The 23,227-nt window shown below is 43.6% G+C and overlaps 1 protein-coding gene across 1 annotated transcript in view; it reads right to left on the bottom strand.

The window, feature by feature from the left end:
- The window catches only part of dok6 (docking protein 6), a 684,792-nt gene that overhangs the window by 80,492 nt on the left and 581,073 nt on the right, over positions 1–23,227 (bottom strand). Inside the window, exon 6 of the mRNA XM_070872699.1 lies at positions 9,441–9,579. Coding sequence (XP_070728800.1) covers positions 9,441–9,579 — 139 coding nt within the window. The remainder of the gene's footprint in view (positions 1–9,440; positions 9,580–23,227) is intronic.

The raw sequence follows: 23,227 nt of genomic DNA on the forward strand, positions 1-23,227 counted from the left end.
CCGAATGCCAACGTTGTAGTTGCCAATCATTAATATGACTCGGGCTGCACAGAAAGTGTGAGCAAATTTGCCTTTAATTTGTGTGTAACAATTTAACAGGCAAAAAATGTAACTTGGGTTTATACATTAATGCTCGATGTATGCTTTTGTGCATTCAATTTGGTCCCAAGAGGCACTTTAGAGGTATAGCTAAAAATGCCCGAATGCTCTATTAATGCTAATGCAACAAGTGACTACACATTAACCCTTGGTAACTGGCCTTGACATCAAGGTGGTATTCAACTGAGTATGGCACCAAGAAGCCGTAGGAAAACTGAAGCCACTGGGAAAAACCCTTCGATCATGCTGTCACACCTAACACGATGGAAGATGGTTGTGATTGTCGAAGACTAGTAAACACAGTCCCAGGACATTACTTCCTTAGGGAAGCATTCTCAATCCAATCATCATCGACTGCTTCATTAATGACCTTGCCTCTGACATAAGGTGAGAAGTGGGGCTGTTTGCTAACAATTCTGCAGCATTCATCTCCATTCATAACTCCTCTGATAATGAAGAAGCCCATACCAGTCTACAGCAGGACCTGGATAACATCCAGGCTTGTGCTGACAAGCGGTCATAACATTCATGCTAGGTACATGCCAGGTAACAACTATTTCTAACAAGGGGTAGACCAGTCAACTCTCCTTGATCAATAGTCGATACCCCCCATCAACTTCTTGGGACTCACCCTTGACCAGAAGCTGAACTAGACCACCCATATCAACACCATGACTACAAGAACAGGATAGAGGCTGGGTACGCTGTGATGAGTAGCTTACCTCCTGACCCCTCAAAGCTTCTTCACTATCTATAAGGCTGAAGTCAGAAGTATGATGGATCAATCTCCATGCACCTCGATGGGTGCAGCCAAAACAATACTCAAGAAGCTCAACACAATCCAGCATAAAGCAGTTCACTTGATGGCTGCCCGGCCAAATAACTTGATATCCGCTGCAGTGATCCAAGGAAGTACTGCAACAACTCTCCAGGGGTACTCCAACAGCACCTCCCTCTCTTGTGACTTCATTCACAAAGAAGGCAAGAGTAGCAGTGTTGTAGGATAACCATCACCTCCAAGTTCCCCTCCAAGTCACAAAACACCCTCATTTGGGCATACATTGCTGTTCCTTCATTGTCACAGGGTCAGAATCCTGGAATTCCCTATCTAACATCATTGTGAGGGAACCATCACAAAGACTGCAGTGATTCAGGGAGGGTGTCGAAGTGTTTCCTCTGCCCACCTGGGGCCCGTTTGCCGTGTCAGAGCTCCAAGTAGAGCACTTTTTTTGGGAGTCACGAATCGGGCATGCGGACAATGTGGCCAGTCCAACAGAGCTGATCGAGCATGGTCAATGCTTCGATATTGGGGATGTTGACCTGAGCGAGAACACTAACATTATTGCGCCTATCCTGAATTTGCAGGATCTTGCGGAGGCAGCATTGGTGATATTCTCCAGTGCTTTGAGGTGCCTGCTGTACATAGTCTATGTCTCTGAAGCATATAGGAGGGCAGGAATCACTACTGCTCTGTAGACCATGAGTCTCATTGCCGGGAGCAAGCTGAAGCCAAGTGTAAACAGCGGAAGGAGCGCACGGCAACCCACCCACCTGTTCCTTCAATAAACATCTGCCCCACCTGTGACAGAGATTGTAGGTCCCGCATTGGACTCATCAGTCACCTGAGAACTCATTTTTAGTGTGGAAGCAAGTCATCCTCGACTCTGAAGGACTGCCTAAGAAGAAGAAGAAGATTCAAGGAGAAGGTTTATGATCACCTATTGAGGGCAACTCGGATGGGCAATAAATATAGCCTCGTCCATGCCACCCACATCCCAAGAACAAATTAAATAGAATGCAGACACATTTCATTCACTAAGTGATGCAAACAATGAGGTTTGGAGGATATATCATATGTCTTAATGGTCATCCATTCAGAATGAAGGTAAAAAAAAAACATCAATGAGGTTCTGGCAGCTAGACAACCATTTAGCGATGGGTTTTTGCAATCTGTACCACGATGAAATGCTTCTTCATTACTGGTGATTAAATATGATATTTTTATCTACTTGTGTAGTGAAATCATGCTGTGTGATATTAGCTTATGAGCATGTGAGTTCAAATTAAATGGTTTTGTTTTCTATTTTAACTGAGGCACTAACCTGTTTATTGGAAGAAATAACACATTTGGATGCTAATGGTACCGAATGCAATTTCACCCAACTAATGTTCATTGGCAGGTAGGGGCTACAAGAACATTTTGAAAAGAGGATGTCACATTGTTAAGTGACTCACAGCGATAGGTCTATCAATGACTTTTTCTCTACTAATTAATTTGCACCACAACAGGTTTTATCAAGCATCTAATTTTGCTAACAGCAATCTACAATTATCAGTTACTCCTAATGGTGTGGCTTATGAACAAAGATTAGAGCAACTGTTTCTTTATTTTCCTATAACTGCATCTGTGTCTTGGTACTTTCTGTCTCAGCCATTTGGTTTGCTGTTTCACTCTTTTTGCCTGCTCATTGTATATATATGCCTCAAACAATTCTTCTTGTTGGAGGGTAGTTTTGACTTTAGGTGCAGGCAGAATACTGGTGGTTGCAAATCAGCTGCCTGTTTTACACCCCATCTGATTTTTCTTTCACTTTACTTCAATGAAATAGAAAATCCAACGGGGTGTATAAGGTGTGGCTGATCCACCAGCACCAGTTTACCATCCTCTGCAAAGTGAAAATTCTCCCTCCCCCCACATCTCTCCATTTATCTCCAAAACTTTTTCTCATTCTTTCTCTCTATCTATCTCTCTCTCCTTAATTCTGCTCTTTCTTCTGTACATCAATCTCTGTACGCTCCTGATACATGTCGCTTGTCCGATTTACTCCTTAGCACTTTGCTGAGTATGAACGGGATGGAAGGCAGGGTCGGGGGTGGGGAGTAAGGCTGACAAACTGGACGGAATTATGCACTCTGAATGGCCTGTGTTGCTGTCAAACATAAAAAAAACATTTTATTTTTCCTTCTACAATGTGCTGAGTACCTCAAAAAATAAAAACTTAAATTGTTTGTACCAGAATTATATTTAATTAACAGACTGAACATTCACATCATATGACACAAGCTACTATCTGTTAGCCCTGTCCTCCTGGATATATCGGCTGAGCAGAAACTGGCAGCTTTACCTTTGGGATAAAAGGAAGGCTCTACAATTGGCAGCATCTGACAAATGGTACAAAAGCAAAATACTGCGGATGCTGGAAATCTGACATAAAAATTGGTTTTTCTCCACATATATTAATGATTTGGGATGAAGGAATAGAGAATTGCAAATCCAAGTTCTCACAAGACACTAAGTTAGAAGACTGCATAGATTGGAGCAGGAAGTTGCAAAGGGACATAGGAAGACTAAGTGAGTTGGCAAAACTATAACAGATAGAGTCCAATGTGGGGAAGTGTGAAGTCATCCACTTTGGAACCAAGAAAGACAAATCAGAATATTTTCTTAATGGTGAGAGACTAGGAGCTGTGGAGGAGCAAATGGATTTGGGGTGTCTATGTGCATGGATCACTAAAAACAAGCACTCAGGTACAAAAAGTAATCAAAAAGATTAATGGAATGCAGGCTTGAGCAGTAAATGGCTCACAGTAGTATTAGCAACATAACTTTGTGCAAGGAAAAATCATACTCAATGAGCTCCAACAGCCCAGCCATCTCTCCTTCAGCTTCTTTTGCCTCACCATTTATATCTTGGGAGTCACCATTGACTGAAATAGGTGGGAGCCTACTCAAATATTAAAATTGGGGTACTGCGCTGTCTGTAGGAACCTGATGCAAATGTGGTCTTGCACCGGGCCCTGCCAAACCAGTCTTCCTTAAAAGGTACTGCTCAGAAAAGATGGGAAAAATCCCTGTGGCACTGATTTGTGAGTGTGGACAGGAGGAGCATGAATGCTTGTCTTGGCTCCACAAAAATCTTCTCGTCTGCCGTTGTTCCCTCTGCGGCTATCACTTTTAGTTGCAATATCCATCTAGTCTCCGCGGACCAGCTGGCCGGATTTCCCACCTGCCCCATCGGCAAGCCTCTTGTCAGCACTTGTACAACACTGGCAGCCCGCCAAAATTATTCAGATGTGGTCCGACCATGAAAATTGGTTGCTCCTCACCCTGATTCCATTGGGCAGGCTGGCAGGGACTGCCAGGCACACAAAAATATATTCCATCACATTTTGTAGAGGCCCCGACTAGCCAGATAGATTGCAATGGTTCTTTCTAGTCCTGTATGCTCCTGCGTTCCTATTATATAGAACGATTACATACGATTACATCGGATATACAGCACAGAAACTGGCCATTCGGCCCAACCAGGGTTTATGGAATGATCATGCTTCACTCGAACCTCCTCCTGTCTTTCCTCATCTAAATCTATCAGCATAACCCTCTATTCCCTTCTCCCTCATATGCTTGTCTAGCCTCCTCTTACTATTTGCCTCAACCACTTCCTGTGGTAGCGAGTTCCACATTCTCACCACTCTCTGGGTAAAGAAGTCTCTTCTGAATTCTCTATTGGATTTCTTGGTGACTATCTTATATTGATGGCCTCTAGTTTTGCCCTTCCCCACAAGTGCAAACATTTTCTTTGCATCCACTCTATCAAATGGTGGCCTCATCAACATCACTAACAACTATCTGAAGATCTTCTTGGTTTGTTTCTTAGCAGGTTGTTATCATCACATCATCATAGGCCAGGAGCAGGTTTGCCATGTGATCCAAGATCAATTTTAAAAAATATTTCTCCATTGTAACCTTGATTATGAGCTTCAGGAAGGTGTCAAACAGATCTGCTGGTATTGTGCATCTCTACTGACCAGATTATTATTTCAAACTTCTCTATCCACTGCTTCTCTTTTATTAGATTGATCTGTTTATAGACCAAAATGTTAATTAAGCCAGCATGTTATCAAAAACCTTCTTGAGATAGATAAGGTAGTTAAAGTAACGACCATGGCATTTTGGTGCTGCAGTTTGCTCTCTGCAATCTGTTTTGATACTAAAAATCAGTTCCACTGTTCCTCAGTCAGCTGAGGCCAGACTGCTCCTTGATAATTGGGCTTCAAGTCTTCAGCTTCATACATGCCCTTAGCACTTCCAAAGCAATTCTTATGTAATATTTTCAGCACACAAGCCAGCTTTCCTATCCCGGGATCATAACAATTACTGATTTTGCACGTTATTCAGTAAAGTTCCTTCATTCCAGTTTCCTAAGAAGATTGTATGATAGCTTGTCTGATTCTTCTCCGTCGGACTTGATAAGCTCAGCAGCAATTCCAATCTAAGCTGCAGATCTTTCAGCTTTCGTTTATCTGATGGCTGCCTGGTTCTGAGAGTAAGTTTCAGTCTTGTTTGATTCTAAGGTTCCGAGGGTGCTATTGACATTAGCTTGACAGTTATATGATTAGCAGTGTCGTCTTTCTTGCATTTCTTGATATTGTGTACATCAGTAATCAGCTTATTTTCTTTGTTCCATACTATGATGTTTTGCAAATTTCTTTCTTGATCCATAACCTCATTTTTCAGTTTAAAAGCATTTTGCTTGCTTGCTTTGACAGATGCTTTTTTTTCTATTATGATGCACTTGTTGTTTGTCCATCTTTCACAATCCTTCTTCACACCTTGATGGTTTCCCACATAGCGGAGGAAGTTGCATTATATCTTACTCTCTCTTAGGCTAAATCTGTTATTACAAAGCTTAAAGATTTTCTCTAATAGCCATGACTTTTTCTTGATTTAAAAAAATGTGTACATGGGATGTGGCCGTCATTGGCAAGGCCAGCATTTATTGCCCATCCCTAATTGCCCTTAAGAAGATGGTGGAAAGGCATCTTCTTGAACCACTGCAGTCCATATGGTGAGTATACTTCACAGTAAGATTTGCTTTCTCCCTAAATGTTCTTGCCCATATAATTTTCCAAATCAGTTTCTTAGTTCCATCTGGAAATGCCACTGTGCTTATTTGTTCTCCACAGATTAGGGCCTTTTGATATGACCTGGGGAGCTTTCACTTGGGGAAGATTAGAGCAAGTCAACTAGGATTTGTGGAGCATAGTGGTGGAGCATTCAAGGCTGGTGGAGGTCATTCTTGAAGGAATCTTTTCCAAGGAAAATATCTATTGAAACGGATTTGATGTCTAAAGTTTGCTGAGTTACAGTGGTAGCAATAATTATGGCAAAAGGTATTGAAAAGTGTTCATAGGGTTAACCACAGCAACTAGAACTTCACATGAACTTGAGCTGGTTTGCTTATCTCTGGTGGTAATCATGAAAGCTTGCTTGGATTTTTTTTTAAACTGGTGCTGGTAAACACACCATCAGCAATATTTGAGTATTAAAGTATTAATACCACCATCTCAATAATATGACTGTTGACTAATATGGCCAGCAATGTAAGATTCTAAGGGGGCTTGACAGGGTAAGTACTGAGAGGATGTTTCCCCTCATGGGGGAATCTAGAACTAGGGGGCATAGTTTCAGAATAAGGGGTCGCCCATTTAAGATGGAGATGAGGAGGAATTGCTTCTCTCAGAGGGTCGTGCATCTTTGGAATTCTCTACAGAGAGCTGTGGAAGCTGAGTCATTGACTATATTCAAGGCTGGGATAGACAGAATCTTGAACTGTCGTGGAGTCATGGGTTATGGAGAACAGGCAGGAAAGTAGAGTTGAGGTAGGAGATCAGCCATGATCTTATTGAATGGCAGAGCAGTCTCAAGGGGCCGTATGGTCTGCTCCTGCTCCTATTTCTTATGTCCTTATGTCTACCACTCACCAGACTGCTGTTGCCTACATGGAGAATTGTGCTGATGATAATAAGGTTGACTATGTTACCAAAGTTTCATTACGTGACTGATATTCCCAACAGAACGAAGCTTAAGAAAACCAATTATACACCCCCAAAATGATATTTTTCTATTGTTTCAGATACCTTGCACCATGAATCATTCCCCAGCTGAGAGAATGGGTATGTGACTTCCATACAGTCCTTTATCATTTCTAGTCTCAGAAGGTTAGTAGTTGGTGCACAGGAGCAGTTCAGGTTAACTCATCATCTCCTTACTTGCGGAGAAGTGCTAAGGCCCTGTCCAGCACCTCCACTTAACCATCTGTCTGGCATTAGGGACTTACCGTACAGGGACAGATTAGGCTCAATCCATACCATTATACAATGGTATAACCAATGCACTGCAGCAAAGCACAGCCTCAGGAGTGACATTCTTTGAAGACATGCCAAACTCAAACCTTTGAATATCTACACTAAAATTCTACAGTACGACTGTCAGGTGATGTGTGTATATATCAACATAAAAAAGTAACTTTATAATTCATATCTAGGGTAACTATTAGACTATTGTCCATTATGATGTTCTAATTATACCTTTCCAATGATGATAGATCTAAAACAGTGAGAAATTAATAATACCAAAGCGTGGATCAGAAACAATAGTTTAAAATGGCTTAATTCTGCAATACTATAAATGTATTTTACAACTCGGAAACTACAGCTGCTAAATGTTTAATTTAACGAAGAGATGTACGTGATAAGGTTTCACTTGCTCTGTGTTAAAAGGGAGATGGAATTTTAACTAAATCTCACATGGAATAAATTCAAACAGGCACAGATTGTTCCAGAAGGTGCACTGATTTTTTTCTATAACTAATTAAGTAGCAGTTTCTGTCACCCACCATTGCGAAGTATTGTTTTGAGCCAGATTCCAAGTCGATGTGACAACCCATTTTGAATAGATGCAGGAGAAGAGCAATTAAGGTAACAGCTTGTGGGAGATTTATTGGGTCCACGGAAAATAAGACTCAATATGCAGGTTTTAGAGGTTTAAACTTTTGTTTCATCCACAGATAGAGAATTCCTGCCTATTGATGATGGACGGATATCAAAAATTGTGTCAGGGATAAGCAGAGTTCGTTTTAAAAGCTGAAAAGATCCGAATTGAATCCAATTCAGAGCGTTGAAAATAAACTCAAATGTTGCTGTTTGGATAATTTCTGATTTGTTCTCTTTTGCTGTCATGCTTAATGGAAACTCGCAGGTTGAGTCAGAAGACAGAGTATTACACGGCTGATGAGTAATTCTACCACATAGCAAGTTAGGATGTTGGCATGATTGAAGATGCTTCATTAACCAAAATTAATAGATATATAAAGTAGAAGCATTGGAAATGACTGCTTCGGTTATTGATCTTTGTTGCATTTTCAGATTTTCAACCACTTTTCCATTGAAAGGATTTGGCTATGATTCGTATGGAAATGTTGCTTTTCTGTTTCAACAAAGGCTGCCCGGTGAGGCATGGAGAGGAGGCAAGGCTGTTTTAGGATGAAAGCCGACCTGGGCTTAGATAGTTATCTATTAAATGACTTTAGAGATCTACTTGTCGGATCAACATTAACAGATCCTGTAAATGTGTTGAGATAATAAATATGAAAGAACCATCCCAGCCGACTCACATAATTAGCTTTGAAGGATTTGGAGGGGAAAGTATTATTATTATTATTATTGAATTAAGTAACTCTTCTCTGGAATGGTTCCATTGACATTAGTAGCCCTTGAGTTCTTTGTCCAAGGGGTCATTTTTCATATGTGAACCTTGACAGGAAGGCTATCAAACAAGTAGGACCAATCCTGTATAACAATCCAAAGTGGGAACTCTGGCGAATGGGTTTACAGAATTTTCTTATATTGTGGAAAGAGAACTTTGTGGAGTAGATTTGTGCTGATGTCTGCAGGATATTGTCGGGTACTGGGGATAATGCCTAATCTGAGGTAGCAGAACAGGTCATACTTTGTACTGTAACAATTTGTCAGTCAGTCCTTGAATGGTTATGATCTGGTTTGTAATGTTAGCAAATAGTTCAATATGCAGGATCCATTTCCATGCCTGGTTCAAAATCTGCTATTTGTAAGCACCTCCAAAAGCTTCCTATTGTGGCAAAGTGGAGAGAGGGTTCACATAGTCAGGGGCATCTTCAGTGCTATGCACTCCTCCTTCCCAGCTGTCAGCGTCAAGTTATTATGGTGTGCTTTTGGATCTCCGTTGACCTTTTCCAAAGGTCAGTGAAAGGTAGGTTCTAAAAGGATATTGGTAGGCTTAGACTGCCACGTTCAATCAGGAGCTTTCTGTGGAAGCCAACCTCTAGGCATCAATCTGCCAAGAGTTGATTCTGCCTCCCTCCCCCATTGTTTTAGAGAGCTGGAGCTGCTTGAAGCACTGCCCTGTCCTTTTCCCGCGAAAGGAATTTGGAAATGCTGTACTTGACCCTATAACAGAAAGCCCCCTCGACACATTGAATCCTTTTTACCTAAATGATGCAAAACATCTAGATGGTACATACCCGTGTTTTTTTCTCCATCTCCAGCATCAGTTGCTCATGCTGTTCAGCTATGGCCAGAGTTGCTGAATGCACCTTCTGGTAGATGTTCTCTCCTTCCCGTGTCTGAAATGTAAAGAGTCCCTCTCCTGTATCACACATTCTGTAAATGACAAATGTAACAGTAGTCATAGTTTATATAGTTGTACTTGCAGAAAGCTCAGGTGCCATTAAATTGAAGTCAAGTAAAGGGAAGTACATTCTACTGAATCAATACTTAATTCTAAATGTTGCAGCAATTTGATGCCTGTCACCTCTTGAGGCCCTGTTTTGCACTTCAGCACTGGTGTGAAAGGCTACATGGAAATAATTGGCCCAGAATTTGCAGGAGCGAGGCACCTCATGATGTGCCCCGTTTGTTAGATTTGTTTCCTCACCCTTCAGCTGGATAAATGTGTGTGCCACAAATTTCAGGAAGTGCGAGGTCAACAGGGCATCTGGAACCTTGGTGAACGATGGGACCAACAGTCTATCTCCTTAACCCATGAGATTTAAGGATAGAGGAATGACCAAGAAGGAAATAGGTTGAATTAGAGTCAAGTCAAATATAGGAAGAGAAATAAAGAGAGGGCAAGAAAGTTTGGATTAAGGGAGAGAGAAAAAAGAGTCAGAAAGGAAAAGTAAGAAAAAAATTAATTTTAAAAACCTCTAGGAACAATTTACCACTTGCAGGTATGAGACTCCATAGTTTCAAATGTTCCCTTTCTGGGCCAGAGAAGGTAGCATTGCAAGAGTATTAATCTTGTCATGAAAAGATCCTTACTTTGTTAAGTACCAGCCCTAACTTTCTGCAGCGAGCTTAATTCGTACTTATTGCGCAAATACAGCAATTTCTTGAAACTCAGGGGGAAGTTGACAGTGAACTTCTGTTTTTGCGAGGCTATGGGCGAAGCAGTTCAAATCCTCCAGAAATTTGTGGCAAATCACAGTTCACGGGGTATCTCTTCCTCATCACAAATTGCAGGGCTGTTTACGCACCAATAATAACGTCTGCATTATACTTACCGTTATTTTCCCTGCAGATTCAGGGCTATTGTTGTTTATTGGAACTTTGGTGTGTGAATGCCGAGTGGAATTTGATGAATCAGGAGTGTTAATGAGCTATGCCTTGTAATGAAGAGGAAGTTTGGCACTAAAAGATAAATGATCTACTTTGTGGCACCTTTGTCAATCTATATACATCCTCCACACATAATCATGAGTAGAGGACAACTGAATAGGCTCTGTGAAAATCACATGTTGAGGGTACCCATGAAAATGTCATCATGATTTTGCCGATAGGGGGTGGAGGAAGTGCATTCAGGAGGGCGCTGAGCTCCTCGAGTATCGTCGTAGAGCATGCAGAAATCAAGCGCGGGCAGCGGAAGGAGCGTGCGGCAAACCAGGCTCCCTGTCCACCCTTTTCCTCAACGACTATCTGTTCCACCTGTGACTGAAACTGTGGTTCTCGAATTGGATTGTTCAGCCACCTAAGAACTCATGCTAAGAATGGAAGCAAGTCTTCCTCGATCCCGAGGGACTGCCTATGATGATGATGATGATGATGATGCTATACACGGCCTCCCGGTTCTGCTTCATATAAAAAGTGGTAGATTAAAAAATAGCAAAGTGCCTTGCAAGAGACAGCCCTTTTTTTTTAAAACTGAAGACTGGGCACCCTTTTCTCCCTTCACTGATACCATCAGGGCCACAGATCTCCTCCACCTCCTTCTACTGCTCGTGTAGTGCCCTCCCTCTGCTAGGGAGACACCTGCTATCTTGTAACTTTCATGCAGTGGCACTGATGAGGTCAAGAGCTTAATGGAGTGGGTGCGTGACTGTTCTTAGTTGCCGAGGAGTTAGCTAGGGATGAGTACTATGACAGGTAAGAACTTTCAACAAGATAATGCTTGAATGTAGTTTGTTGGTTAAGAAACTAGTTTTATAGATATTCATTTGCTGGGTGCCTTATATTTATTTATGAATTTTATTAGAACAAATACCTAACATTGTAATTGCTTGCAACCTCACTGTTTGGTACCAATGGTATTAATGACTTACTGTTTGCTGACTGAGCGTGATCCATGTCTTGCATTTTCTAAACTTCACCAAATATTTGCAATGTCAGCAAAAGCTGAAAAGACTAATTAAAAAAAAGCCTACAGTGGACCGGTAGACAGATCATAATGCACTAGCGTTATTAAAACACCCCCTCACTCTGAACCATATCCACACCAGCAAAACGGATTGATAGAACGGATGGAAAATCGGGATCAACTTGGAACTGATTTTCCCACAAGCGCTTTCGCCGCACCGATTATCGGAAAAATATTTGGTAAATCTTTTCACGGGTGGCGGGAGCTAAGAGAGTAGAGGCAACAAAGGCATTTGTCATTTTCATCATATTGATATCACACACAAGTGATCCAATGATGCAGTTCAATTCGATTTATGTTGCTGCACTGTGTGTTTATTGTCAAAGGTATGTCAGTTCAAGATGCCAATGTCCTTTGAATAAAAAGCCCAGCAGACTTAAAAGCTTTCTTGTGTCATTTTACTGAGTGATAACTGAGTGCTAGCAGGTTACCTCTGTGAATAATATCATGGAGATACTGTCACTATAGTAACAGCTTAGGTCTAAAGGGTTACAAGTATCACATTATATGTATCCCTTGCCCCCGGCACAATGACAGTTTTTTAATTATCGGATACGGTAGCATAGTGGTTATATCACTGGGCTAGTAATCCAGAGACCAAGACTAATGATCCAGAGGCCAAGACTAATGATCCAGAGACTTCAGTTCAAATCCCACAATGGCAGCTGGGGAATTTAAACTCAGTTAATAAATAAATCTGGAATAGAAAGCTAGTATTAGTAATGGTGACAAACCCATCGAGTTCACTTTTGGGAAGGAAATCTACTGTCCTTACCCAGTCTAGCCTACATGTGACTCCAGACCCACAGCAATCTGGTTGACTCTTAACTGCCCTCTGAAATGGTCCAGCAAGCCACTCATTGTATAGGGCAGTTTGCCATCACCTTCTCTAGGGCAATTAGGGATGGACGATAAATGCTGGCCTTGCCGGCAATGCCCACATCCCGTGAACGAATAAAAAAAAATGTTGCAGCATTACAAGGCAAGTATTTTAATGTAAAATAATAATTATGCTTATTTATTTGATATAAAATATAGCTACAAGTAAAATAATCATGTGTAAATGTAGTTATTTTATTTTAAAAATCTAACCTAAAGGAGAAGATTATGGGTTAACATTATCTCAGAACATCTTAAAATCTTAAAAAAAAAAAATTACTCTTCAAAATAATCTTACTAACAGGATTGACATTTTTGGTCTCTCCTGACTATTTTAGATCAGACCATTATAAATGCAATACACAGCCGGTAAGTGACCTAGATACGTACTGCAAGGAGTGGGTCCCTGAGACTGCCAGGAATGAAGCCTGAGGCAGTTACAATTCTGGGCACCACACATTTGGAAGGCCTTGTAGGAGATTTACCAGAATGCTACCAGGGATGAGGGACTTGAGTTACGTGGCGAGATGAGCAAAACTTGGATTGTTCTCCTCAGAGCGGAAACGGTTAAGAGGAGATTTTGGTGTTCAAAATTATGAGGGGTTTTAATGGAGTAAATAAGGAGAAACTGTTTCCACTTGCAGGAAACCAGAGGACACAGATTGGTTAATTGGCAAAAGAACTAGAGGGTAGATGAGGAGACATTTTTTTATGCAGCAAGTTATTGTGATCTGGAATGCACCACCTGAAAGGGTGGTGGAAGCAGATTCAATAATAACTTTTAAAAGAGAGTTGGTCAATACTTGAAGGGGAAAAAGTTATAGGGAAAGAGCAGAGGACTGATTGGATAGCTCTTTCAAAGAACCAGCAGAGGCACGATGGGCCAAAAGATTCTATGATTAAATGAGGAAATCTCAAAGGTAGTGATCTCCGGTTTACTCCCAGTGCCACGTGCGAGTGAATATAGAAATAGGAGGATAGAGCAGATGAATGTGTGGCTGAAGAAATGGTACGGGAGGAAGGGCTTCAGATTCCTGGGGCATTGGGACTGGTTCTGGGGGAGGTGGGACCTGTACAGGTCGGACGGGTTGCACCTCAACAGAGCCGGACGGATATTTTTGTGGGATGGCTTGCTAGTGCTGTTGGGGAGGGTTTACATTAATTTGGCAGGGGGGTGGGCACCAGGATGTAACATTAGAAAAGGGAAATAAAGTGCTCAAAGGATTGGGAGAGGCAGAGAGCACTAAACTAAGGTATTAGAAGGGGTCCAACGAAGAGAGAATACAGTATGGTCTAAGATGGGTTTACAGTGTATATATGTGAACATATGAAGCGTAGTAAACAAGATAAGTGAGCTGCAGGCACAAGTAGCCACATGGGAGTATGATGTTGTGGCAATAACTGAGACCTGGCTCAAAAAAGGGAAGGATTGGGTATTAGGTATTCCTGGTTATAAGATGTTCAGATAATATAGGGAAGGAAAGTTAGGAGGCAGTATTGGTTATGGAGACTGTTACAGTGCTGGAGAGAGAGGATGTCCTGGCGGGGTCAAGGACAAAATCTATTTGGCTCGAGTTAAGAAATAATAGAGGTGCCATTACACTACTCGGTGTATTCTATAGACAACCAAATAGTGGTAAAGATATGGAGGAGAAAATTTGCAGAGAAATTACAGAGTGGTACAAGAACAATAGAGTAGCAATAATGGGGGACTTCAACTATCCTAATATAGACTGAGATCGTAATATTGTAAGGGGCAGAGAAGGGGAATAATTTCTGAAGTGTGTTCAGGAGAACTTTCTTGATCAGTTTCCGGCCCGACGAGGAAGGAGGCATTGCTGGATCTGGTTCTAGGGAATGAGATAGGTCAAGTGGAGCAAGTGTCAGTAGGTGAACATTTAATGAACTGTGATCATAGTATCATAAGGTTTAGATTAGCTATGGAAAAGGACAGGGAGCAATCGAGAGTAAAAATGTTTAACTGGGGGAAGGTACAGTCACGATGGATCAGTGGGATGAGAACGGATCTGACCCGGGTAAACTGGAATCAAAGATTGGCAGGCAAAACTGTAGTGTCAATGTCCTTTTAAAGAGGAAATAGTTTGGGTACAGTCGAGGTACATTCCCAAGAGGGGGAAAGGTAGGGCAATTAAAGTCAGAGCTCCGTTGATGACAAAACAGATAAAGAATATGATGAAGCAGAAAAAGAGCATGTATGACAGATGTCAAGTTGCAAATACATCTGAGAATCAGGCTATATATAGAAAGATCAGAGGAGAAGTGAGAAAGAAAATAAGAGGGGCAAAGAGAGGTTCTGAGAATAGAATGGCAGCTAACATAAAAGGTAACCCAAAAGTCTTCTCTATGCATATAAATAGTAAATGGATAGTAAGAGGAGGAGTGGGACTGATTAGGGATGGAGGCATGGAGGCAGAGGGTATGGCTGAGGTACTAATTGAGTACTTTGCATCTGTCTTCACCTAGGAAGAGGATGCTGCCATAGACATAGTGAAGGAGGAGATAGTAGAGACACTTGATAGGATAAAAATTGAACAAAAGCAAAATATTGCGGATGCTGGAATCTGGAATAAAAACAGAAAATGCTGGAAATCTCAGAGGTCAGGCAGCATCTGAGGAGAGGAAGCAGAGTTAACGTTTCGGGTCGACGACCCTTCGTCAAAACTGGAGAGTGTTCAAAAAGAATGGATTCTTAACAAGCACTGAAAGGGGAGGGGAAGAAAGAACAAAAGGGAAGGTCTGTGATAGGTTGGAAGACAGGAGAAATTAGAGAGACAAAAGGGATGATGGCCCAAATTCATATGGTTTTGGGAGTTAGGAGTTAGAAAAACATTAGTCAAGATAGGGTATGAATGGTGGGTGTGAATAGGATAAAAATTGCTAAAAATTACGTATTAGAAAGGCTGGCTGTACTTAAAATAGATAAATCACCAGGAGTGGATGGGATGCATCCTAGGATACTGAGGAAATTGAGGGTGGAAATCGCGGAGGTACTGGCCATAATATTCCAATCCTCCATATATATGGGGGTGGTGCCAGGGGACTGGAGAATTGCAAATGTTACACCCTTGTTCCAAAAAGGGTGCAAGGATAAACCCAGCAACGATAGGCCAGTCAGTTTAACCTCGGTTGTAGGGAAGCTTTTAGAAATAGTAATCATGGACATTTGGATAGGAGTGGATTAATTAAGGAAAGCCAGCATGGATTTGTTAAAGGCAAACCATGTTTAACCAACTTGATCAAGTTTTTTGATGAGGTAACAGAGAGGGTTGATGAGAGTAATGCAGTTGATATAATGTTCATGGATTTCCAAAAGACATTAGACAAAGTGCCACATAATAGGCTTGCCAGCAAAATTGAAGCCCGTGGAATAAAAGGGACAGTGGCAGCCTGGATACAAAATTGGCTAAGTGACAGAAAACAGAGAGTAGTGGTGAACGGTAGTTTTTCGGACTGGAGGAAGGTATACAGTGGTGTTCCCCAGGGGTCGGTTCTAGGACCACTGCTTTTCTTGATATATATTAATGACTTGGATGTGGGTGTACAGGGCACAATTTCAAAATTTGCAGATGACAAAAAACATGGAAATATACTGAACAGTGAGGAGGAGAATAATAGATTTCAGGAAGACATAAGTAGGCTGGTGAAATGGGCAGGCACGTGGCAGATGAAATTTAATACAGAAATGTATGAAGTGATGCATTTTCAAGGAATCATAGAAATTTACAACACAGAAGGAGGCCATTCAGCCTATCGTATCCGGCCGACAAAGAGCTATCCAGCCTAATCCCACTTTCTAGTTATTGTCCGTAGCCTTGTAGGTTACGGCATGTCAAGTGCATATCTAAGTACATTTCCAAGTACTTTTTAAACGTGATGAAGGTTTCTGCCTCTTCCACCCTTTCAGGCAGTGAGTTCCAAACCCCCACCGCCCTCTGGGTGAAAACATCGCTCCTAAAATCCCCTCTAAACATCCTACCAATTATTTTAAATCTATGCCCCTTGGTTAGGGAAATAGGTCCTTCTTATCCACTCTACCTAGGCCTCTCAATAAGGTCTCCCCTCAGCCTCCTCTATTCCAAAGAAAACAAACCCAGACTATTCCAATCTTTCCTCATAGCTAAAATTCTGCAATCCAGGCAATATCCTCATAACTCTCCTTGTACCCTCTCTAGTGCAATCACACCTTTCCTATAATGTGGTGACCAGAACTGCACACAGTACTCTAGCTGTGGCCTAACTAGTTTTGTACAACAACAACTTGTTTTTATGTCGCGCCTTTAACGAAGTGAAACGTCACAAGGCACTTCACAGGAGTGAAATGATACAGATTTGACACCAAGCCGCAGAAGTAGAAATTAGTGCAGGTGACCAAAAGCTAGGTCAAAGAGATATGTTTTAAGGAGCGTCTTGAAGGAGGAAAGAGAGGTAGAGAGGCGGAGAGTTTAGGCAGGGAGTTACAGAGCTTAGGGCCTAGGCAACAGAAGGCACGGCCACCAATGGTTGAGCGATTATAATCAGGAGGGCAGAATTAGAGGAGCGCAGACATCTCGGGGGGTTGTGGGGCTGGAGGAGATTACAGAGATGGGGAGGGGCGAGGTCATGGAGAGATTTGAAAATAATGATGAGAGTTTTGAAATCGAGGCATTGCTTAACCAGAAGTCAATGGAGGTCAGTGAGCACAGGGGTGATAGGTGAGCGGGAGTTGGTGTGAGTTAGGACATGGGCAGCCGAGTTTTGGATCACCTCTCGTTTACGTAGAGTAGAATGTGGGAGGGCAGCCAGGAGAATAGTCAAGTCTAGAGGTAACAAAGGTATGGATGAGGGCTTCAGCAGTGGATGAGCTGAGGCAAAGGCAGAGTAGGGCGATGTTACAGAGGTGGAAATCGGCGGTCTAAGTTATGCTGCGGATATGTGGTCGAAAGTTCATTTCAAGGTCAAATATGACACCAAGGTTGTGAACAGTCTGGTTCAGCCTCAGACAGAAATTGGGAAGCATGATAGAGTCAGTGTCTAGGAAACGGGGTTTGTGGCAGGGACCAAAAACAATGGCTTGGGTCTTCCCAATATTCAATATACAGTTCAAGCATAACCTCCCTGCTCTTGGGGCCGAAATTGATGGCCTTACCGCCCACTGCCGCCGATTGCTGCCGAGATCCGCCGACATCCCTCTCTGGGTTGCGCCCAGTGCCTGTTTGCACTTGGGCTGGAGCGGGCGGGAGGAGAGAACCGCCAGGAACTGCTCGCTGATGTCAGCGGACGGCCAAGTGGTGCAAGTGACCTCCCGCCCGCCGAGATGCGAGATTGGGATGGGCGGGAATCGGCGTCAGCAGGGGAAGGGCCGCCATGAGGAGGCTGGTCTAACCCCTAAGATAAGTTTTAAAAACTGAAAAAAAAGGTTAGTGAACTTTTTAATAAATTTTTTTTCGCAGCGACTTACCTTAATGGGTTCCCCTGAAGGTCTTCCGGGTAATTTCTTTTTCTAATAATTTTTATTTGAACGTCTTCGACCCTCCGTGGGCCCGACTCCATCCTTTGCCGCTGAGATTGGGAGCTCCCGCCCGTCCCTGCCCAGTTTGACGGTGTACGTCGCTCGTTTGCCGCCGGCCCAAATTTAAATTATTTTTCATTAATTTCCCGCCTAAAGTGCCGCCCGGTCTCTCGGCGGCCATCGTTGGCCTTTTGGGCGGCACTTAGGCGGGACTTGGCCTTCATCAATTTCGGCCCCCTTTAATTCTAGGCCTTGGCTAATAAAGGCAAGTATCCCCAATGCCTTCGTAACCATCTTACCTACTTGTGGGTGCACAGGGCAGGCTGTATCTACCTTCAGGGATCTGTGGACATGCACTCCAAGGTCTCTCTGTTCCTCTACTCTTCTCGGTGTCCTACCATTTATTGTGTATTCCCTTGTCTTGTTAGCTCTCCCCAAATGCATTACCTCACACTTCTTCTTTTGAATTCCATTTGCCACTGTTCTGCCCACCTGATCAGTCCATTGATATCTTCCTGCAGTCTACAGCTTTCCTCCTCATTATCAACCACAGAGCCAATTTTAGTATCATCTGCAAACTTCTTAATCATACCCCTACATTCAAGTCTAAATCATTGATATATACCACAAAAAGTAAGGGACTTGGGGCTAGAACCTCCACCTTTGTGGTTATCGCCCAAAAATGGGCGATATTTCTGGCGTGGGCATTAAAAAAGGTTTTCAGATCGCTGGCTTCTCGTCCATTCTCAAAGCATCTAGTCTCCACTTTTGAAAATAGGCATTATCGCGAGCGATATAAAATGGGCGGTAGCGTTAACCTTTTTTTTACCTTCTGCCGTAAAGTGTGGCCGTCCTTAGCAACGGCATGGCAATGCTCGATGCCCGCGATTCAGGAGGTCAAGGGTCATCATGACATGTGCAGAAGAGGAGACAGAGAGAGAGGGAGCTCAGAGGGACTGAAGGCGTGTCTGGGTGTGGTGTGGCTACTTTGGAAAGAAGGAGGGAGACTTTAGAGCTTCACAGCAAGTAGGCAAATAAAAAGTAGCTGTTACCAGCCACATATTTGCCCAAGTTTGGCTTATAATGGAGAGAGAGGAGGAGACATCACAGCACGCTGTGGAGACTGACGCTGGAGAGAGCAGTGAGGTGGGAGAGGAGCACATTGGAGGGCGCAAAAGAGCCAGAAGGTTCTCGGACGAGGCAAATGCCTCCCTCCTGCAGGAGTTCGAGGCATGCTGGGGTGATTTGACACAGTGAGGGCATGGGAAGCCCATCCCAAAGGCATACCAGAAGATATGGACAGAGATAGAGGTGCGTGAAGGCAACCAATGCTGCAAACGATGGAACGACCTTGTGGGATCTGCAAGAGTGAGTATTACATTGATTTACATGTATTTATGTATTTATATAATTTGATTTGTAACAGTCATGAGTGACTATCATCAGATGTGAGGTCTTTCACTTTTACCGGGAATGTTTTACTCAAAGCCTGTGGTCACGGTGTACGTCTTTAGGTAAAGAATGATAATTTTCATAATAATCATGATTACATCTGGCGGTTATGTGTTGTATCAGTCTCTGTGACAGTACCTAGCAACGATATCATGCAATGATCTCATGCCATGTCGTCCTGTCACCTTTTACAGAAGAAGCTATCGACGATGAGGTCTGTGCAGAGGTGAACGGGTGGGGGGCCACCAGTCCCCAGCGACATCACTGACATGGAGGAGCGTGTGCTCGCACTCATGGGGAAGCACCCCCGGACAGCCACGGACTCATCTGCAAACCCTGAAGTGAAGCCACGTGAGTAAAGCTTACACCATTGCATGATGTAAAGTCAATAGATGCCACACCCACTCATATCCGATCATATATGATAGATGATTTCTAAAATTGTCGTAGAAATAATGATGGCCTAATGAAAATCATTGGAATGCAAATGTGTTGATGGTCATGAAATGTGATGTCTGAGATGATTTTGAATGCGGTGGTGCTTTTGTCGTGCATATGCTGTGTGTAGCGCTGGACTCACCTTGTGACCGTAGCACCCCCTTCTCCTCTAATAACCTCATTTGTGTTTTTCAGCTCAGCCATCAGCGCGTCCCAAGGCAAGACCACAGAGGCCAGAAGGTGGAGGCGTGGGGCAGGTGTCGGTGGACGATTCTACATCTGGTGCTGAGGAGCTCCGATTCTCGCCCGTCAATCCGCTGGGTCTGTTCTCCACGGATGAGAGCACAGACTTCAAGGAACCTGCATCGCCACGCTCCAGAAGCCATTCCACCCCAAGGCCATCTAGTGGTCCTCCGGTCATTCCCATCTCCACTCTGGAGATACCGGCCCCAAGCACCTCATCACAGGTCACCCCATTTGTTCCCAGGAAGACGCCGACCCCGCAGAGGTCCCGTGGATGCGGCAGGTCTGTTCCACGAACGCGACATGACAGCGGAGAGATGGTACAGTTGTCCAGGAGGACTGTAGACATTGGTGACCAGCTCATCGAAGCATTGGGGGGCATATCCTGACAGCTGGCCACCATGACCGAGTACATTCCGCGGATGGTGCAGCCCTGGATGCGATAGCCAGGAACATTGCTGGCACAGGCCTCACAGTGGTCCCTGAACGCGGCACTCCACCCATAGGTTCCGCACCACCACTGCGAACAACAGATGAGAGCAAGGACCAAGATCCTGCTTCTGCATCAGAGAATGTTGCCCCCTCGGCACCCCTCGCTCCCGTACCCGTGCAACCAACGCATCTGCCTTCATAGAAACATAGAAAATAGGTGCAGGAGTAGGCCATTCGGCCCTTCGAGCCCGTTCCACCTTTCAAGAAGATCATGGCTGATCATTCACCTCAGTACCTCTTTCCTGCTTTCTCTCCATACCCCTTGATCCCTTTAGCCATAAGGGCCATATCTAACTCCCTCTTGAATATATCCAATGAACTGGCATCAACAACTCTCTGCGGCAGGGAATTCCACAGGTTAGCAACTCTCTGAGTGAAAAAGTTTCTCCTCATCTCAGCCCTAAATGGCTTACCCCTTATCCTAAGACTGTGTCCCCTGGTTCTGGACTTCCCCAACATCAGGAACATTCTTCCTGCATTTAACCTGTCCAGTCCCGTCAGAATCTTATACGTTTCTATGAGATCCCCTCTCATCCTTCTAAACTCCAGTGAATACATGCCCAGTCGATCCAGTCTGTCCTCATATGTCAGCCCTGCCATCCCGGGAATCAGTCTGGTGAACCTTCGCTGCACTCCCTCAATAGCAAGAACATCCTTCCTCAGATTAGGTGACCAAAAGTGAACACAATATTCCAGGTGAGGCCTCACCAAGGCCCTGTATAACTGCAGTAAGACCTCCCTGTTCCTATATTCAAATCCCCTAGCTATGAAGGCCAACATACCATTTGCCTTCTTCACTGCCTGCTGTACCTGCATGCCAACTTTCAATGACTGATGTACCATGACACCCAGGTCTCATCGCACCTCCCCTTTTCCTAAGCTGCTGCCATTCAGATAATATTCTGCCTTCGTGTTTTTGCCACCAAAGTGGATAACCTCACATTTATCCACATTATACTGCATCTGCCATGCATTTCCCCACTCACCTAACCTGTCCAAGTCACCCTGTAGCCTCTTAGCACCCTCCTCACAGCTCACACCGCCACCCAGCTTAGTGCAATCTGCAAACTTGGAGATATTACACTCAATTCCTTCATCTAAATCATTAGTGTATATTGTAAATAGCTGGGGTCCCAGCACTGAGCCCTGCGGCATTCCTTCCAATGAGGCACTGCCTGAGGAGCTCCTCGGCCAGGCGCCGTGGAGCGAGGAGGGGAAGAAACATAGAAACATAGAAACATAGAAAATAGGTGCAGGAGCAGGCCATTCAGCCCTTCTAGCCTGCACCGCCATTCAATGAGTTCATGGCTGAACATGAAACTTCAGTACCCCCTTCCTGCTTTCTCGCCATAACCCTTGATCCCCCGAGTAGTAAGGACTTCATCTAACTCCCTTTTGAATATATTTAGTGAATTGGCCTCAACTACTTTCTGTGGTAGAGAATTCCACAGGTTCACCACTCTCTGGGTGAAGAAGTTTCTCCTCATCTCGGTCCTAAATGGCTTACCCCTTATCCTCAGACTGTGACCCCTGGTTCTGGACTTCCCCAACATTGGGAACATTCTTTCTGCATCTAACCTGTCTAAACCCGTCAGAATTTTAAACGTTTCTATGAGGTCCCCTCTCATTCTTCTGAACTCCAGTGAATACAAGCCCAATTGATCCAATCTTTCTTGATAGGTCAGTCCCGCCATCCCGGGAATCAGTCTGGTGAACCTTCGCTGCACTCCCTCAATAGCAAGAATGTCCTTCCTCAAGTTAGGAGACCAAAACTGTACACAATACTCCAGGTGTGGCCTCACCAAGGCCCTGTACAACTGTAGCAACACCTCCCTGCCCCTGTATTCAAATCCCCTCGCTATGAAGGCCAACATGCCATTTGCTTTCTTAACCGCCTGCTGTACCTGCATGCCAACCTTCAATGACTGATGTACCATGACACCCAGGTCTCGTTGCACCTTCCCTTTTCCTAATCTGTCACCATTCAGATAATAGTCTGTCTCTCTGTTTTTACCACCAAAGTGGATAACCTCACATTTATCCACATTATACTTCATCTGCCATGCATTTGCCCACTCACCTAACCTATCCAAGTCACTCTGCAGCCTAATAGCATCCTCCTCGCAGCTCACACTGCCACCCAACTTAGTATCATCCGCAAATTTGGAGATACTGCATTTAATCCCCTCGTCTAAATCATTAATGTACAATGTAAACAGCTGGGGCCCCAGCACAGAACCTTGCGGCACTCCACTAGTCACTGCCTGCCATTCTGAAAAGTACCCGTTTACTCCTACTCTTTGCTTCCTGTCTGACAACCAGTTCTCAATCCACGTCAGCACACTACCCCCAATCCCATGTGCTTTAACTTTGCACATTAATCTCTTGTGTGGGACCTTGTCGAAAGCCTTCTGAAAGTCCAAATATACCACATCAACTGGTTCTCCTTTGTCCACTTTACTGGAAACATCCTCAAAAAATTCCAGAAGATTTGTCAAGCATGATTTCCCTTTCACAAATCCATGCTGACTTGGACCTATCATGTCACCATTTTCCAGATGCACTGCTATGACATCCTTAATAATTGATTCCATCATTTTACC

This window comes from Pristiophorus japonicus, chromosome 1 (assembly GCF_044704955.1).
Source record: "Pristiophorus japonicus isolate sPriJap1 chromosome 1, sPriJap1.hap1, whole genome shotgun sequence".
Lineage (NCBI taxonomy): Eukaryota > Metazoa > Chordata > Chondrichthyes > Pristiophoridae > Pristiophorus > Pristiophorus japonicus.